Source organism: Meles meles, chromosome 10, assembly GCF_922984935.1.
Source record: "Meles meles chromosome 10, mMelMel3.1 paternal haplotype, whole genome shotgun sequence".
Lineage (NCBI taxonomy): Eukaryota > Metazoa > Chordata > Mammalia > Carnivora > Mustelidae > Meles > Meles meles.
This window is the reverse complement of record NC_060075.1, coordinates 71,685,828-71,698,772: the sequence shown is the minus strand read 5'-3', so window position 1 is coordinate 71,698,772 and position 12,945 is coordinate 71,685,828. Positions and strand designations below refer to the sequence as shown.

Genomic DNA, 12,945 nt, shown 5'->3' with positions numbered 1-12,945 from the left:
TCTTATCCCCCAGGCCCCAAGAGCCCCAAAGGCCCTTCCTGCCACTGAAGTTGGGGACTGTAAAAATAATCCCTTCTCCCTAGGATTTTTTTTTTTTTTTTTTTTTTTTAGGGAGACTAGATAAATTCTGTGTGTTCATTGTAAGAGTCCGCAGAGGGAATTTCCTTCTTTAATTTATAACAAGAGGAGAAAGAGCAAGGTGAAGAATCAATCAGGAGAGGGCTGTAAAACAAATAATTTTTTTCTGAGAACTAAACCTCACTATTTGAAGTTGCTTCGATTTGAGAGAAATCAACTAGTAAGTGGTCCTGTACAGATTTGTAACACAGTAACTACAAAAAAAAAAAAAAAAAAAGCATTCTTTCACTTTGTGTTGGGGAGGGAGAATTATACCATTATACCACTGGATACTTTCCTCCCAGAGGGTGATGTTCCTTATGTCTTTTATAATTTTTAGGATCTTTTATAATTCCAGGATCTGGAACAGGATAATACCATTATCCTGTGGGTAATACCATTCACAGCTGACATGAATGGATGGGACATACATCACCTGTAAACAAAGTCACATCTTCGGGCACAGATTTCTTGGACCAAATCTTCGGCTGTCCCACTCTCAGACTGTTTTCAAAGCACAGGTTTTACCTTATTTCATGGCACCATAAAATTTAGGAACTATCATACTTTTTAGGTGTGAAAATAATTTCAAAAGGACAATAAAAATATTATCCAGTAGAAATTTCTTCCTCTCTGCTCCATTAGAAATTCTTTTTTTTTTCCTTTTAAAATTCATGACATCTTTTTTTTTTCCATTTTATTTATTTTTTCAGCGTAACAGTATTCATTGTTTTTGCACAACACCCAGTGCTCCATGCAAAACGTGCCCTCCCCATTACCCACCACCTGTTCCCCCAACCTCCCACCCCTGACCCTTCAAAACCCTCAGGTTGTTTTTCAGAGTCCATAGTCTCTTATGGTCCATTAGAAATTCTTTAAAGAGCCTGTGACACTATTTTTCTTGAGGCACTATTTCAGTTGCACTTTTAGCTATTTTCCTCCCACCCAAAGACAATGCTTGCCCAAAATTCTAGGACAGAACTATTGCTTCAAAACACATCATCATGGTTGTGTCTCAATTTTGTTCTCAGACACGGTAAAGGGTTTGGTGGAATTTTGGAGCATGTGCACGCACACGCATGTGTGCAGGGGTAGAATAAGATAGATTTAGGTCTGGCCTGCTAAAAAATAATTACATTTTAGAACTCTATTGGTTGACTATTTGTCTTTCCAAACATCTGTCTGGGGGGAGTACAAATCCTCATTCTTTTCAATTTATGATTCCATGCTTACCTTACTGAGTGCAATGTTCCTTAGGATCCCACTTCAATCATTCTGATACAGTTTTAAGTATTTTCTGATTAAGGAAGGTTAAGGTATCCCATAAATATTTTTACTTATTTTTATTACCTTCTTTTTGATACAACTGAACAGCTTGTTCCTTTTTCCCTCTGAATTGTTTATGCGTGTTAAGCAGATGTCTTCATCGAGCTGTCTATGATGATGTCAAAAGTTTTATAACTAATTCACAATGCATCAGAATGGAAAGAGTAATTATAAATTGTTCCTTCCAGGGTGCCCTCATCTCTGCTGAATGTCACAGGCAAGAATAAATTTACAGCCTTTTTACTCCATGGAAAAATTTCTGAGTATGGTAGATAGATGTTTTTGAATAGTCAAAACCAGTATAAGAAATATGCCATAGATTTTATTTTAAAGGACATAAGTAAAATCCATCAGACAGAAATGGTGTGTGTGCATGTGTGTGTGTGTGTGTGTGTGTGTGTGTGTGTGGAGGGGTGGGATGTTATTTTCAGGTCTTCAGTTGGAAGGCATCTGACCAGCACCAATCATTACTATTGTAATGATCAGAATTACTATTGGGGGCATTGAACTGTATTCAGCTGATTCCTGGTATGATTAGCTTTGGAGGACAAGAAATCTCTGACAAGGTACGTATGAGGCAGAGAAGGTCAGGGAAAGGTAAGATCAGCCTCTTTGTGGAAGGCTGCAACTAAAAGAAAAAAAAATAATGAAAGGCCATTTTGATCTTTGTGTTCTACCTGTTTTGAGGTCAAGGAAGAGCAAGAGAACCTAGCACTGGATGTGGGACTGGCAGGACAGTCACAAGCCGGCTTTCTAATCTCGCCGGATGGTTAAGGTAACAGAATGAGGGGGTCGTGGGGGAACAGTGGTGAGGTGGTTTGGGGTATATTCTAGATGGGTTGTCCAGGTCACAAAGACCCCTCTCCCATTTTTTTGGATGGGTCACACATTTCCAGACATGTTTGCACTATGTGATCATCTCCCTCTCAAAGTTCGTGGCCATGATTCATTGAGCTGGGGCTGGCCCCCTGAGTTCAATTGGACCAATCAGATTCTCTTGTCCTGCTATTCAGAATTGGGACTTAAAGACAAGCATCTAGTCTTTTTATGTACCTGGAACAGAAAAATGTGAGCTCAGGAAAATCTGGGGTAGCTTGTACTGACCATTAGGATTGGAGACCCTGTGATCTATGGTCTATACAGACAGAGAAGGGTTAAAACAGATGCTTAGGGGAAAACAGAAAAAAAACCAGAAACAAAAGATAGAGGGAAAGTGCTCCTTTTCTAGTCCTGGTGGGCAACCCTTATAGTAGCTTTGGTGGCATTTCAGCCCTTGACTTCCAGGAGATACTCTAGATTCTCTTTTTGCTTAAGTTAGAAAATATTGTTCTCTGTTACTTGCAACCGAAGAGACATAGCATGATCAATTCATTGATGACACACCCCAAATATCTGCCCCACTAACCAACCATTATACATTTGTCCTATTGGTTTGGGGTCATATGTTTTGTTAAAGTCCATATACACCTGTTAGGAAGGGTGTTACTGAAACAAGTATCACATAGGACCAGGCCTGGTGTAGACTGTGAAAGACTTTAGGTCACCTACATAACTTCCCAGATATATTTCCATACCTTGGTGACAATGCCTGTTGAGTAGGGATTTAAGTACAAAGGTTGATGTTCTCAGAAAACCCTTGGATTATCTTCTCTCCTCATTAACTCTTTCCTTTCCTATCAGTATTTTTAGGGGCTCTGCCAAATGCCGCATGAAAGAGCGGGATTAATTGAGGGTAATCCACAGCTTCTGCTCCAAGAGCCACAGTCACTCTATCAGTGAAGAATAAGGGCAAACCTTTGGCTCTACAGTCAGGATCTTTCTCTGGTATGGGAGGTTCACAGGATGTGTCTTTTTTTTTTTTTTTTTTTTTTTTTTTTGACAGCATGCTTTTTGGTCTCAGACATTTTTCCCTCTCCCTGCCTCACTACCTACCTAGTTTCCTTCCATCAGAGTGAGCTAAACTTTAGCATCCCCTGGGGGAAGGGGAGAAATTTTAGAGTCGCCCCATTGACCTCAACACCCTACCTTAGTCAATCTGTGCAGAAGCAGCGATGGTTTAAGCAACCAACTACAGGCTCTTCAAAGCCATTGCCATGCACTGTGGAGTCCTATGAGGTTATTTATGTCTATTGCTTGGTGATAGTCTACCTCCTGACCTTTCACTGGAGAAGTCCTGCTGATGGATTGATAAGAAAGAATGTTTTTGAGGGAGGGAAGTGGTGCCCGAATGGAGGAGATACAGAATCGAAAATGTGAAACTCTTTTGCTCTACAAACAGGTGATAAATAAAACTGAAGGGAGAGTCTGATCAGATCTTCTCTCAGTCAGGGCACATTTGTCCATCTGTAGTGGGGTCTGCTTCCTGGTGAAACACATAACCACACTCCTCCTTCTCTGCACTGACTCCCACACTGATCACAATCCATATGAACCTGTTAAAGGGCTTTTACCAAGCTCTCTTGGAGACTGAACTCCTGCCCCAACCTGTGTCCCATCATTCCTCCCAAGACCTAGACTCCTGATCATTTTTTGAGACCAAGACTAGAAGAAGACTGTAAATTTACAGACAGAGGTGAAGGTGACTCAAAACTCAGCTGGAAAAATACATACCCCAGCCCAAGAGATAATACCAGCGCAGGTGCTGCTCCTCGGTGAACACGGCCACCACGATGAGGGTGTGCAGATAGATTCCTTCACAGAGCATCCAGAAATAATTGCACGCCATCATGTACTGGTGAAAGAAATGCAAAATCTTGCAGCTCAGCTGTCAGAAAGAAAGGGAGGAAGTCAGTGAAGATATTGGCAAGGGTGTGACAGTGAACAGAGGGTAAATGTTAATACGAACCAAAGGATTTGCATTCAGCCTGTGAGGGAGTTTCCCCAGGCATCTGTGGACCTGTGCCACCCTCTGTCCCCACAAATCAGAATGACAGTGCATAGACCATTAATATTGCATTCGTATTACAGGTAAACAGCCATTTAGGGCCATGGAAGCCATGTCCTCAATGTGTTCTTTTCCTGTTACATTCCGGTGACTTATATAGACTCAACAGGTTGATTTCCCTGCAATGTTTCTGAGCCTATAGTTTTTGAGCATCCAAGGATTTTTCACATGACTTTTATGGCCCCTTTTCTGTGGCCAATGAGGCGAATAACCCAGAAATTGTTCATGATGCTCCTAAAGTCCATTGATCTGTTGATGATGTCTCGTTAGCAATACAGAGGAGAGAACCAAGTCATAAATTTCTCATGTAGGAGCCAGGAGCTATGCTGAACCCATCGGATGTGAGTGATTTTGTTGTCATATGGGAGGCTTAGCTTCTAAATTGGGATCCACATGTTTGGTGCACAGAGATTAGGAATAGCATCCTTGTTTAGTACTCAGTGCAGAGGAAGGAACCACATCTCTGGGGAATCAGATCAGGTACATATTGTCTGTATAGAAATAATCATTGCTTAAACTGTATAACAGAATACCCTAAATTATTTCATAGTCACCTTTAGAATAGGGCTTCTCATTTTGGTACCACAAATATTTTGGACCAGATGATATATTGTCATTCTTATGAGGTGCTGTCCTGTGCATTGTTGGGCACTTAGCCTTATTCCTGACCTCTGTCCATTAGACACCAGTAGCAGCCCTGACCCATTCATAATATCAAAAATGTCTCCAGACATTTCCAAATATACCCTGGGGAGCAAAATGTTCCTGGTTGAGGATCACTACCCTAAGATATTTAACTGTGCTTAACTCTCTGTATCAATAACAACAACAACATTTACTATTCAAGACGTTAGGTATTAGAGATGATTTTTTGCATTATTATTTTGCCAACTGCTCTGCTTTACATCATGTTGCTCCCTATTGCATTTGAATCTGACTGATTTCAGGCTTTCTTTTTTACAAAGTAAGAAAGCCATAACATGACTTTCAGTGCTGCACTAACCTTTTCAGGACTGCACATTTCTATTTAATGCATAGCAGTAATAATTTATTTACTGAGAATCCAATGTGCTCAATCCTTCTGGGACTCATAGAACATAGGAAAATGCCAGCTGGGTCCACAAGAAAGCAAATACTGCATTTTTCAGAGACAGAAGCAACTTCTGATTCTGACCAAAGTAGAAGAGCAGTGCACAGAATTCAAAACATCAGGTGACCCAAAATAATAATTTATATTTGGCTTAGGAAGGCACTGACTTTTTCCCCCCCTCTATCTGAATACCTTTCTGATTGGAATTATTTGATTTAATTTTATATGAGTTTGCATTTGCTAAGCAAATACTTGTTAGGTGCACATAAACTCAAACATATAGCTGAAATAAGAAATGCAGTCGATACTCTGCATTCATTTTGAAGACTACTCTTATTTGAAAGCTCTATGCCTTCCGGGTCAAGAATCCCAGGGTAGAGGGGCGCCTGGGTGGCTCAGTGGGTTAAAGCCTCTGCCTTCGGCTCAGGTCATGATCTCAGGGTCCTGGGATCGAGCCCCACATGGGGCTCTCTGCTCCGCAGGGAGCCTGCTTCCTCCTCTCTCTCTGCCTGCCTCTCTGCCTAGTTGTGATTTCTCTCTGTCAAATAAATAAAATATTAAAAAAAAAAAAAGAATCCCAGGGTAGAATACTTAGGTGGCTGCCACTCATAGAGGAAGAGAGAGGAAAAAGATAAAGACAATAGTCCTGTGCAAAGAGGAGGCTCTTTCTCACCCAGAGCAGTTTGGCTTCATGTTTTATATACAGTCACTTCTCATTATTCACAATAGTTATGTTCTACAAAGTTACTGCAAAAACTGAATTAGCAAATACTGAGCTATGGCTCCAAAGGAAAATACAGGGTCAGGTTCCTCTAAGCCTCTGGTCTAAACATTTTCATCCACCAATCAATATATAACTTTTATTTGTTTCTGTTTAAAGAGAACTTATTTATTTTATTTTGTTCATTTACTAACATTGAACTCACGGCTAACAGCACTATAACTTCTGCCTGAGGGAAACTCATCTAACATATCAACATATCTATTTTTTTCTGTTAGATACTTCATAGCCTGGTTGTGTTTAGGAAGATGACAGCATTTAGGCATTGTGCTTGGGGGTCATTTGAAGCAAATCACTAACAAAAAGCACAAAAATGTGAAAAACGTGGCATTAAATAGACCATGAAAAGGACATTTACACTATGTGAGATGAAATAAGAAGACAGAGTGTTGCCTTGTACAGAATGTGTACATCAAGTGACTCAGTGTTTTTGCTACTCTGTGCATGTCTGTGAAAATGCACAGAGTAGAATATGTGAAATATGAAAGCCCTGAGAATATGGATTTTGGACTTACAAATAAATTTTTAGCAAGTAAGCAAATTTGCAAATATGGATTCTTTGAATAATGAGGATCATTTGTATTTGGGTTTAGGGTAAGATATTTTTTGAGGCTAAATGGCTCAAAAGTTCACAAAAAGTCTGAAAATCAATAGTCTACTAGTTTTTTCCCCCAATATATCATGGACATAATTTGATATATCTAGATGATCAAGATGATTATTAAAATTTTTATAAAATTCATCACCACTTAGATCAGTGGTTCATAACCAGGGTTGTTCATCATATCACCTGGGGAACACTTACAAAATATACATAACCAGACCTTAACTTCCCTGTGTATTTTCAAAATATTTTAGGAGTTTCTAATTTAGGTTCCTAGTGAAGAATCACATGCCTGAGATACTCAAGGTCATTCAGGTGCATTCAACAAACATTTATGGAAAACCTATTATGAGACAGGAACTCTAGTATCTCTGTGAATATCAAGATGAATAAGGTATAGTCATATAATCTCTGACTTGATTACAACTCTTCCCTCAAGGATGGAGTAAACCAGGCATTCAACAAAGAGACAGGTCCTCTTGCCTAAGGTTAGTCCTCCCCATCATTCTGGAATGGTTTTCTGCTTAGCAGCATGAGGTAATAAAAGATTAATTCTGAGATCAAATTAGTTAAATAGCTCTTTGACTATTCTTCCAGGAAGCAGTCTAATACTATAATTTTGTATAGATTAATGATTTCCTAAATTGCAAGAAATAATCTATATTCAAATACAACCAGATCACTCCCAAATAAAACAACAAATGTTCCAAGTCAAAAATATATGGAATTTGTGAATTATGTTCTATTTTATTTTCTTCATTATTATGGGCAACAGAGATAATTCTGTGAATGATATGTATCCTAAGAAGTAAAAGCAGTACTATCCACTTTGGCTTCAGATGAATTGTATCACCATTTAGTGTCTTCATTATCTGTTTGTATTTCAATAAAACATACAATGTTTTGAGCAATGATGTCACTATCAAGAGAAGAGATCCTACAGTTTTCTTGATTTGGTATACTCATTAGACAAATCTATGTTTTCATCACATGGCATGAAGAGCCTTTATAGTAATTTGATTAAAAATGGAATTGGAATTATAGCAAAAAGATTTTCTTTAGTCTAATAAATTAAGTCAACCTCAAAATTTTATGGAATGTTGATGTTCGGTTGCAGATTTTATTCCAGTTATATCTCCCAACCACACTTAAGAATAATTCTTCTCATCTGCATCGCATAGAAAATAATGTGTGCTAGTGTTTTAAGAACAATTCAGTGGGGACACCTGGGTGGCTCAGTTGGTTAAGCATCTGACTCTGGGTTTCAGTTCAGGTCATGATCTCAGGGTTGTGGGATCAAGCCCTGTGTCAGGGTCCATGCTCAGCTCAGAGTCTCCTTGGGATTCTCTCTCTCCCTTCCTCTGCCCTTACCCATGACCATTCTCTCTCTCTGTCTCAAATAAATAAATAAATCTTTAAACAAAAACATTCAATGGGGGAAAGAATGCTTCCATAAGAAAACTGCCTTGGAATTTTTTGGTTTTTTAGAAAAAACCAACCTAAGAACAGGTGGTCAATATTTTGAGGTGTTCTTTGGTTGTGCTGGGGACAAGGGAAGGATTTGGGGATGAGAAGTAGAAAGGAAATCAGCACTGATCTATGGAAGTAATGCAGGTAACAGTAGGTCACAGCCTATATCCTACTTCTAAGCCATTGAAGAATCTACCATGAACCATTCTTGGTACCTTTGCCCTATGGGTATGTTACCAGGTCTGAAAGGGAGCTAGAGAACACCATCTTCAAAATGTCCGATATGCCACATAATTTCATTTCTTTAGTTTAAGACTATTTCCTTATTAAAATGCCATACCTCTGGAAAGGATTACACATTTAATCCTATCATTCATAGAAACCTTAGTGGAAGGACTGAAGACATTAAAAGAAATGGGAATGGAGAACCATAGGAAATGCAGATGTGGAATGTGGCATTACAGATACTTCTTACTCTTTACTGGATTACAGGTGTTAGGCTGGAAGGTTGAAGTTGTTAAATACCAACCACACTCCCAAGAAACTTAGTGTCTTGAAGGCCCAGAGAAGTGCTGCCAAAGGTAAGCTTTCTACACTGGAAATCTTTGGCAAGGGCCAAGCCAGTGCGTATTTCGTTCACATAATATATTTTATATGTGACCAAAAACTCTTCTCTTCTACAAAATACTTGCAATTTCTGCCTTTCATTGAGAAAATGAAGTATCAGGTGAACAGGTTCAGCTTCTATATTAATTCGGTCAAGTCAAAGCTGCCAGGTTTGTCATGTTTTAAAGTAGAAAGTTTAAAGTTTGCTCTAGGTTCAGAGTGACTTCCAGTGATTAAGCATGATTATTTATGTTTCCCTGAAGCTTCAAAAAAGGTTTCTCATCGGTTCATTTTAGCACAGAAGGAAGGGTGCAAAGTTATGTTTACTTGAGCCAGGGAAGAAGAATCGGTAAGTCGATCTCTAGATATTTTGCTTGAAGGAAAAGACATTTTTAGAAATGCTGTTTAATAAAGAATTGTGGTCTACATTGGTTAAAATTGCCAGGTTAATTTTTTATTACATTTTACTTAATGGACATTTAGATTACATATTAAGTGAACATGAAATTGCTATTAAATATGTGTCTACTTGATCATCTTTTTGTCTCTGCTATTTCTCCTATCTGGACCCTCAGAATTTAAACCTAATAATATTTATTTATGTATTTATCTTTCCCCTTATCTATTATTCATGAGAGACACACAGAGAGAGGCAGAAGCAGAGGGAGAAGCAGGCTCCTTGCGGAGCAGGGAGCCCAACACCGGACTCAATCCCAGGACGCTGGGATCATGATCCAAGCTGAAGACAGACGCTTAACCATCTGAGCGACACAGGCGCCCCTAACTCAATAATATTTATACAAAAGGTGAGCAGTAGATGCTAATTAAATCTAAATGAATATGGTTTTGGGTAGTGTTTATAATGTTGTTCACTAAAAATATTTTGATACCTACTTTGATTTTTTCTCGCGTATCAAAATAAGAGCTGCTTAATCAAGATTTGGCAAATAAATTCCAGAGTCCTTTTTTCCTAACAGACCTATGGTTCTTGCAAATGTCTGAAGGGGTCAGGCTATTGACATCAATAAAAAACCTACACTGCTGGGCAGGATCTCTGGTAGGGGTGCCCTCCTGAGTCTCTGCCATGTTCTTCTAAGTTTTGATATCTTTAGAAGGTAGCATTCCCAACGTCAACAATGCCCCATCCTTTATACCCTATGGCCCTGCTAAAGCAGTTCCTTTTCTTTGCACAGAGGTCTTCAAGCTGGGCATACAAATTCTTCTCCTTGAAAACACTTCCAATTTTCATGATTTGCAGTTTATCTTAATACATTCCCAGGCTTGAGATAATGGTTAAATAACATATTTAAAAATATAGTCACCTATACACCTGGTAGTTTAACTTTGATAATATACTTCCTTTTTACTTTGTCACAATGGTTCACATTTTTCAATTATTTACACTGCATGCAAATCATCCAGAAATTTTCAAGGCCTTTGAGCTTATTACATGTAAAATCCATAATCATTTTTTTCTCATAAAGGAGAGATGCAAGACTTATTTATCAGCTGAATTCAATTGCATGTGACAGGAAGACGGATGCTCTCTATTGAAGTACTAGTTATGTATGCAGTTGAAATATTTTTCTACAATGGCCATCGTTATATGAGACCTATTTAAAAGTATGTCTTTTGCTGCTTCCCTTATCATTTCAATTAAAAGAAAACAAGGTTTTGTCTGAGTCAAATACTCAGTATCTCTTCTCCCCATCCCATCATTCCAAATAGCACTTCTTTAGAAAACAGAAAATCAAGAGACAACATGCTCTCAAATGATTGAAAAAGGTCCTACGTTATGGGGTCTTTCATCAGTCTGCCCCCTATCTGTGAGAAGGAATTTCGATTTCAGGATCATTTTGAAGTATTATTATTGGAGAAGGATTTCTATAATTAGCTTTTGGTTTTACGTGAAAAAGTTTACAAGTGTTCCCGTTCTCTGTGATATGATGGGAAGGCTGTGTTTATTTATCATTCATTAAACACTACTGAACCCAGTTATAAGACCAAAACAAAATAGGAGATACTAGATCGGATGAGATGAGGGATGCTGAGAAGAGTTTTATTTCCCTTACTTAATTATTTGAGGTTGTGAATTGTCTTGAGACATGTCATGAGGGAATGAGGTATCTGAATATTTTGGTAGATAATCAAAGGAAGAGAAATTATTTTACATTTTTAGAGTTAAGGACTTACTTTTTCAATCTTTCCTATTGCTTTTCTTTTCTAAAACAATATCAGTTTTACAAAGTCTCCAAAACAGTATCCATTTTACAAAGTTTTCAAAAAGACTTAGCAAAAAATTAGTGATGTTATTTATCACTGCCATTTTCTCCCTTTTGTAAGTGGTTCCTTATTATTCTGGAAGCTGTCTGAAAGCAAGGAACTCAGCACTCCAAGGAGAGAAAGTTGTCCAGAAAAACAACCCACCCTCAAAATTTTGTGTGCGTAAGCATTTCTGTAGAGGAAAGTATATTGTACTTGATAGATGATTTAAGGGATTTTCGAGGATAATTTTGATTATTTGAGAATGTTATTTTTATAGGCAAATGTTAATACCCAACACAGCTAGCATACAACTCCACAATACTGCTTCTCTCTTTAGGCCTTCATTTTAAGGATGATAATCTATAAATTTATAAGCAAAACTTTATATTGTTTTTTTAAAGATTTTTATTTTGTGGGGAGAGAGAGAGTGAGAGCACAAGAGGGGGGAGTGTCAGAGGGAGAAGCAGACTCCCCACTGATCAGGAAGCCCAAAATGGGGCTCAATCCCAGGACCCTGGGATCATGACCTGAGCCAAAGGCAGAAGCTTAACCAACTGAGCCACCCAGGTGCCCCAAAACTTTATATTCTTTGAATCAATTTCTTTATTAGGTGACTGATCATTTCATGCTGTTAGGAATGTTAGGTTTCCCCAACATATCAGCCATTGGACTGCATTCCAAATGTGCAGAGTTTAGAGGGAGAAATGAGAATGTTTCTCTGGAATGTGATATATTTATATCAAAGGTAGCTTACACCTGGCCTGGTGCCTCATGACCTCAAATTTCAGGTTTCAGTGAAGATTTTCATGTTCTTGTTTTCTTCGTAGGTTTTCCTTACCTATTGTATGTCTGCTTTTCAGATTAGCATTTAACTTGCTCTAGTCACAGGACTGTAAATTTTCTTTTTCTTGGGTGTTTTTATTTCTAAATGTTAATTTCTAAATCCCCAAGGCCTCTTTATCTTCCTATGAGGGAGATTTTTGATTACTTTTTTTTCAGGACAACTTCTCTTTGGGGAGCTGTAGTAGTGCTACCCCAGAGAAGTTTTCTGTGTCATTCACAGTTATCTGAGGACATTATGTGAATCAGGAAAAACTGGAAAGGGTTTCATTCAGTTTCTCTAGGAAAACATGACATACTGAGCCCAGGTGCAATGGAAGAAGTATTTTATACTTTCAGAGTCAATGTGGGGTTTCCTCTGGAAAAAGCAGTCAGGACTGTAGGGGCAATGCTGTCTCCTGTGAACAACTGCTTGGATTAGGACTTTATCTATGTTCTAGTCACTTCCACACAGACCACCAGGATTGGTTACAGGTGAAAACTGGGATGAAGCCATCCAGAAAAACTAGGAGATGGGGAAGAGTGGTGAGCAAAAATGTGGAGAAGTAAATCCTTGTGGGAGAGAGGTAGGTTAATCACAACAAAAAGCCAAAACAAAAAGGATTCTGATCTTCTGGTTGATTTTGTTGGAGTCTGTTAAGTTTCTGGAAAGCACATTTTTGTTCTTCTGTGAATGTTCCAGAAGATCTGGCCAACATATATATGTATGTCAACAAGGCACCAGCTGAGGCTGTGTCTCTGGCTTGTTTTGTCTCTTGTATCTACGTGATGTGTAGATCATTCTGTCTTGTATGGGCAGAAACTTTTGGGACATGGAGGCTTCATATCCATGATCTTCCTTGAATAATTCGGAACTGGAGTGAATAACACTGCGAATTTTGGGCAAACATTTTGTTTGTCTA

At 38.5% G+C, this 12,945-nt stretch overlaps 1 protein-coding gene across 1 annotated transcript in view; it reads right to left on the bottom strand.

Annotated features, from left to right (window-relative positions):
* CALCR (calcitonin receptor) overlaps positions 1 to 12,945 on the bottom strand; it is a 61,769-nt gene that overhangs the window by 15,340 nt on the left and 33,484 nt on the right. Inside the window, exon 7 of the mRNA XM_046021354.1 lies at positions 4,054 to 4,207. Coding sequence (XP_045877310.1) covers positions 4,054 to 4,207 — 154 coding nt within the window. The remainder of the gene's footprint in view (positions 1 to 4,053; positions 4,208 to 12,945) is intronic.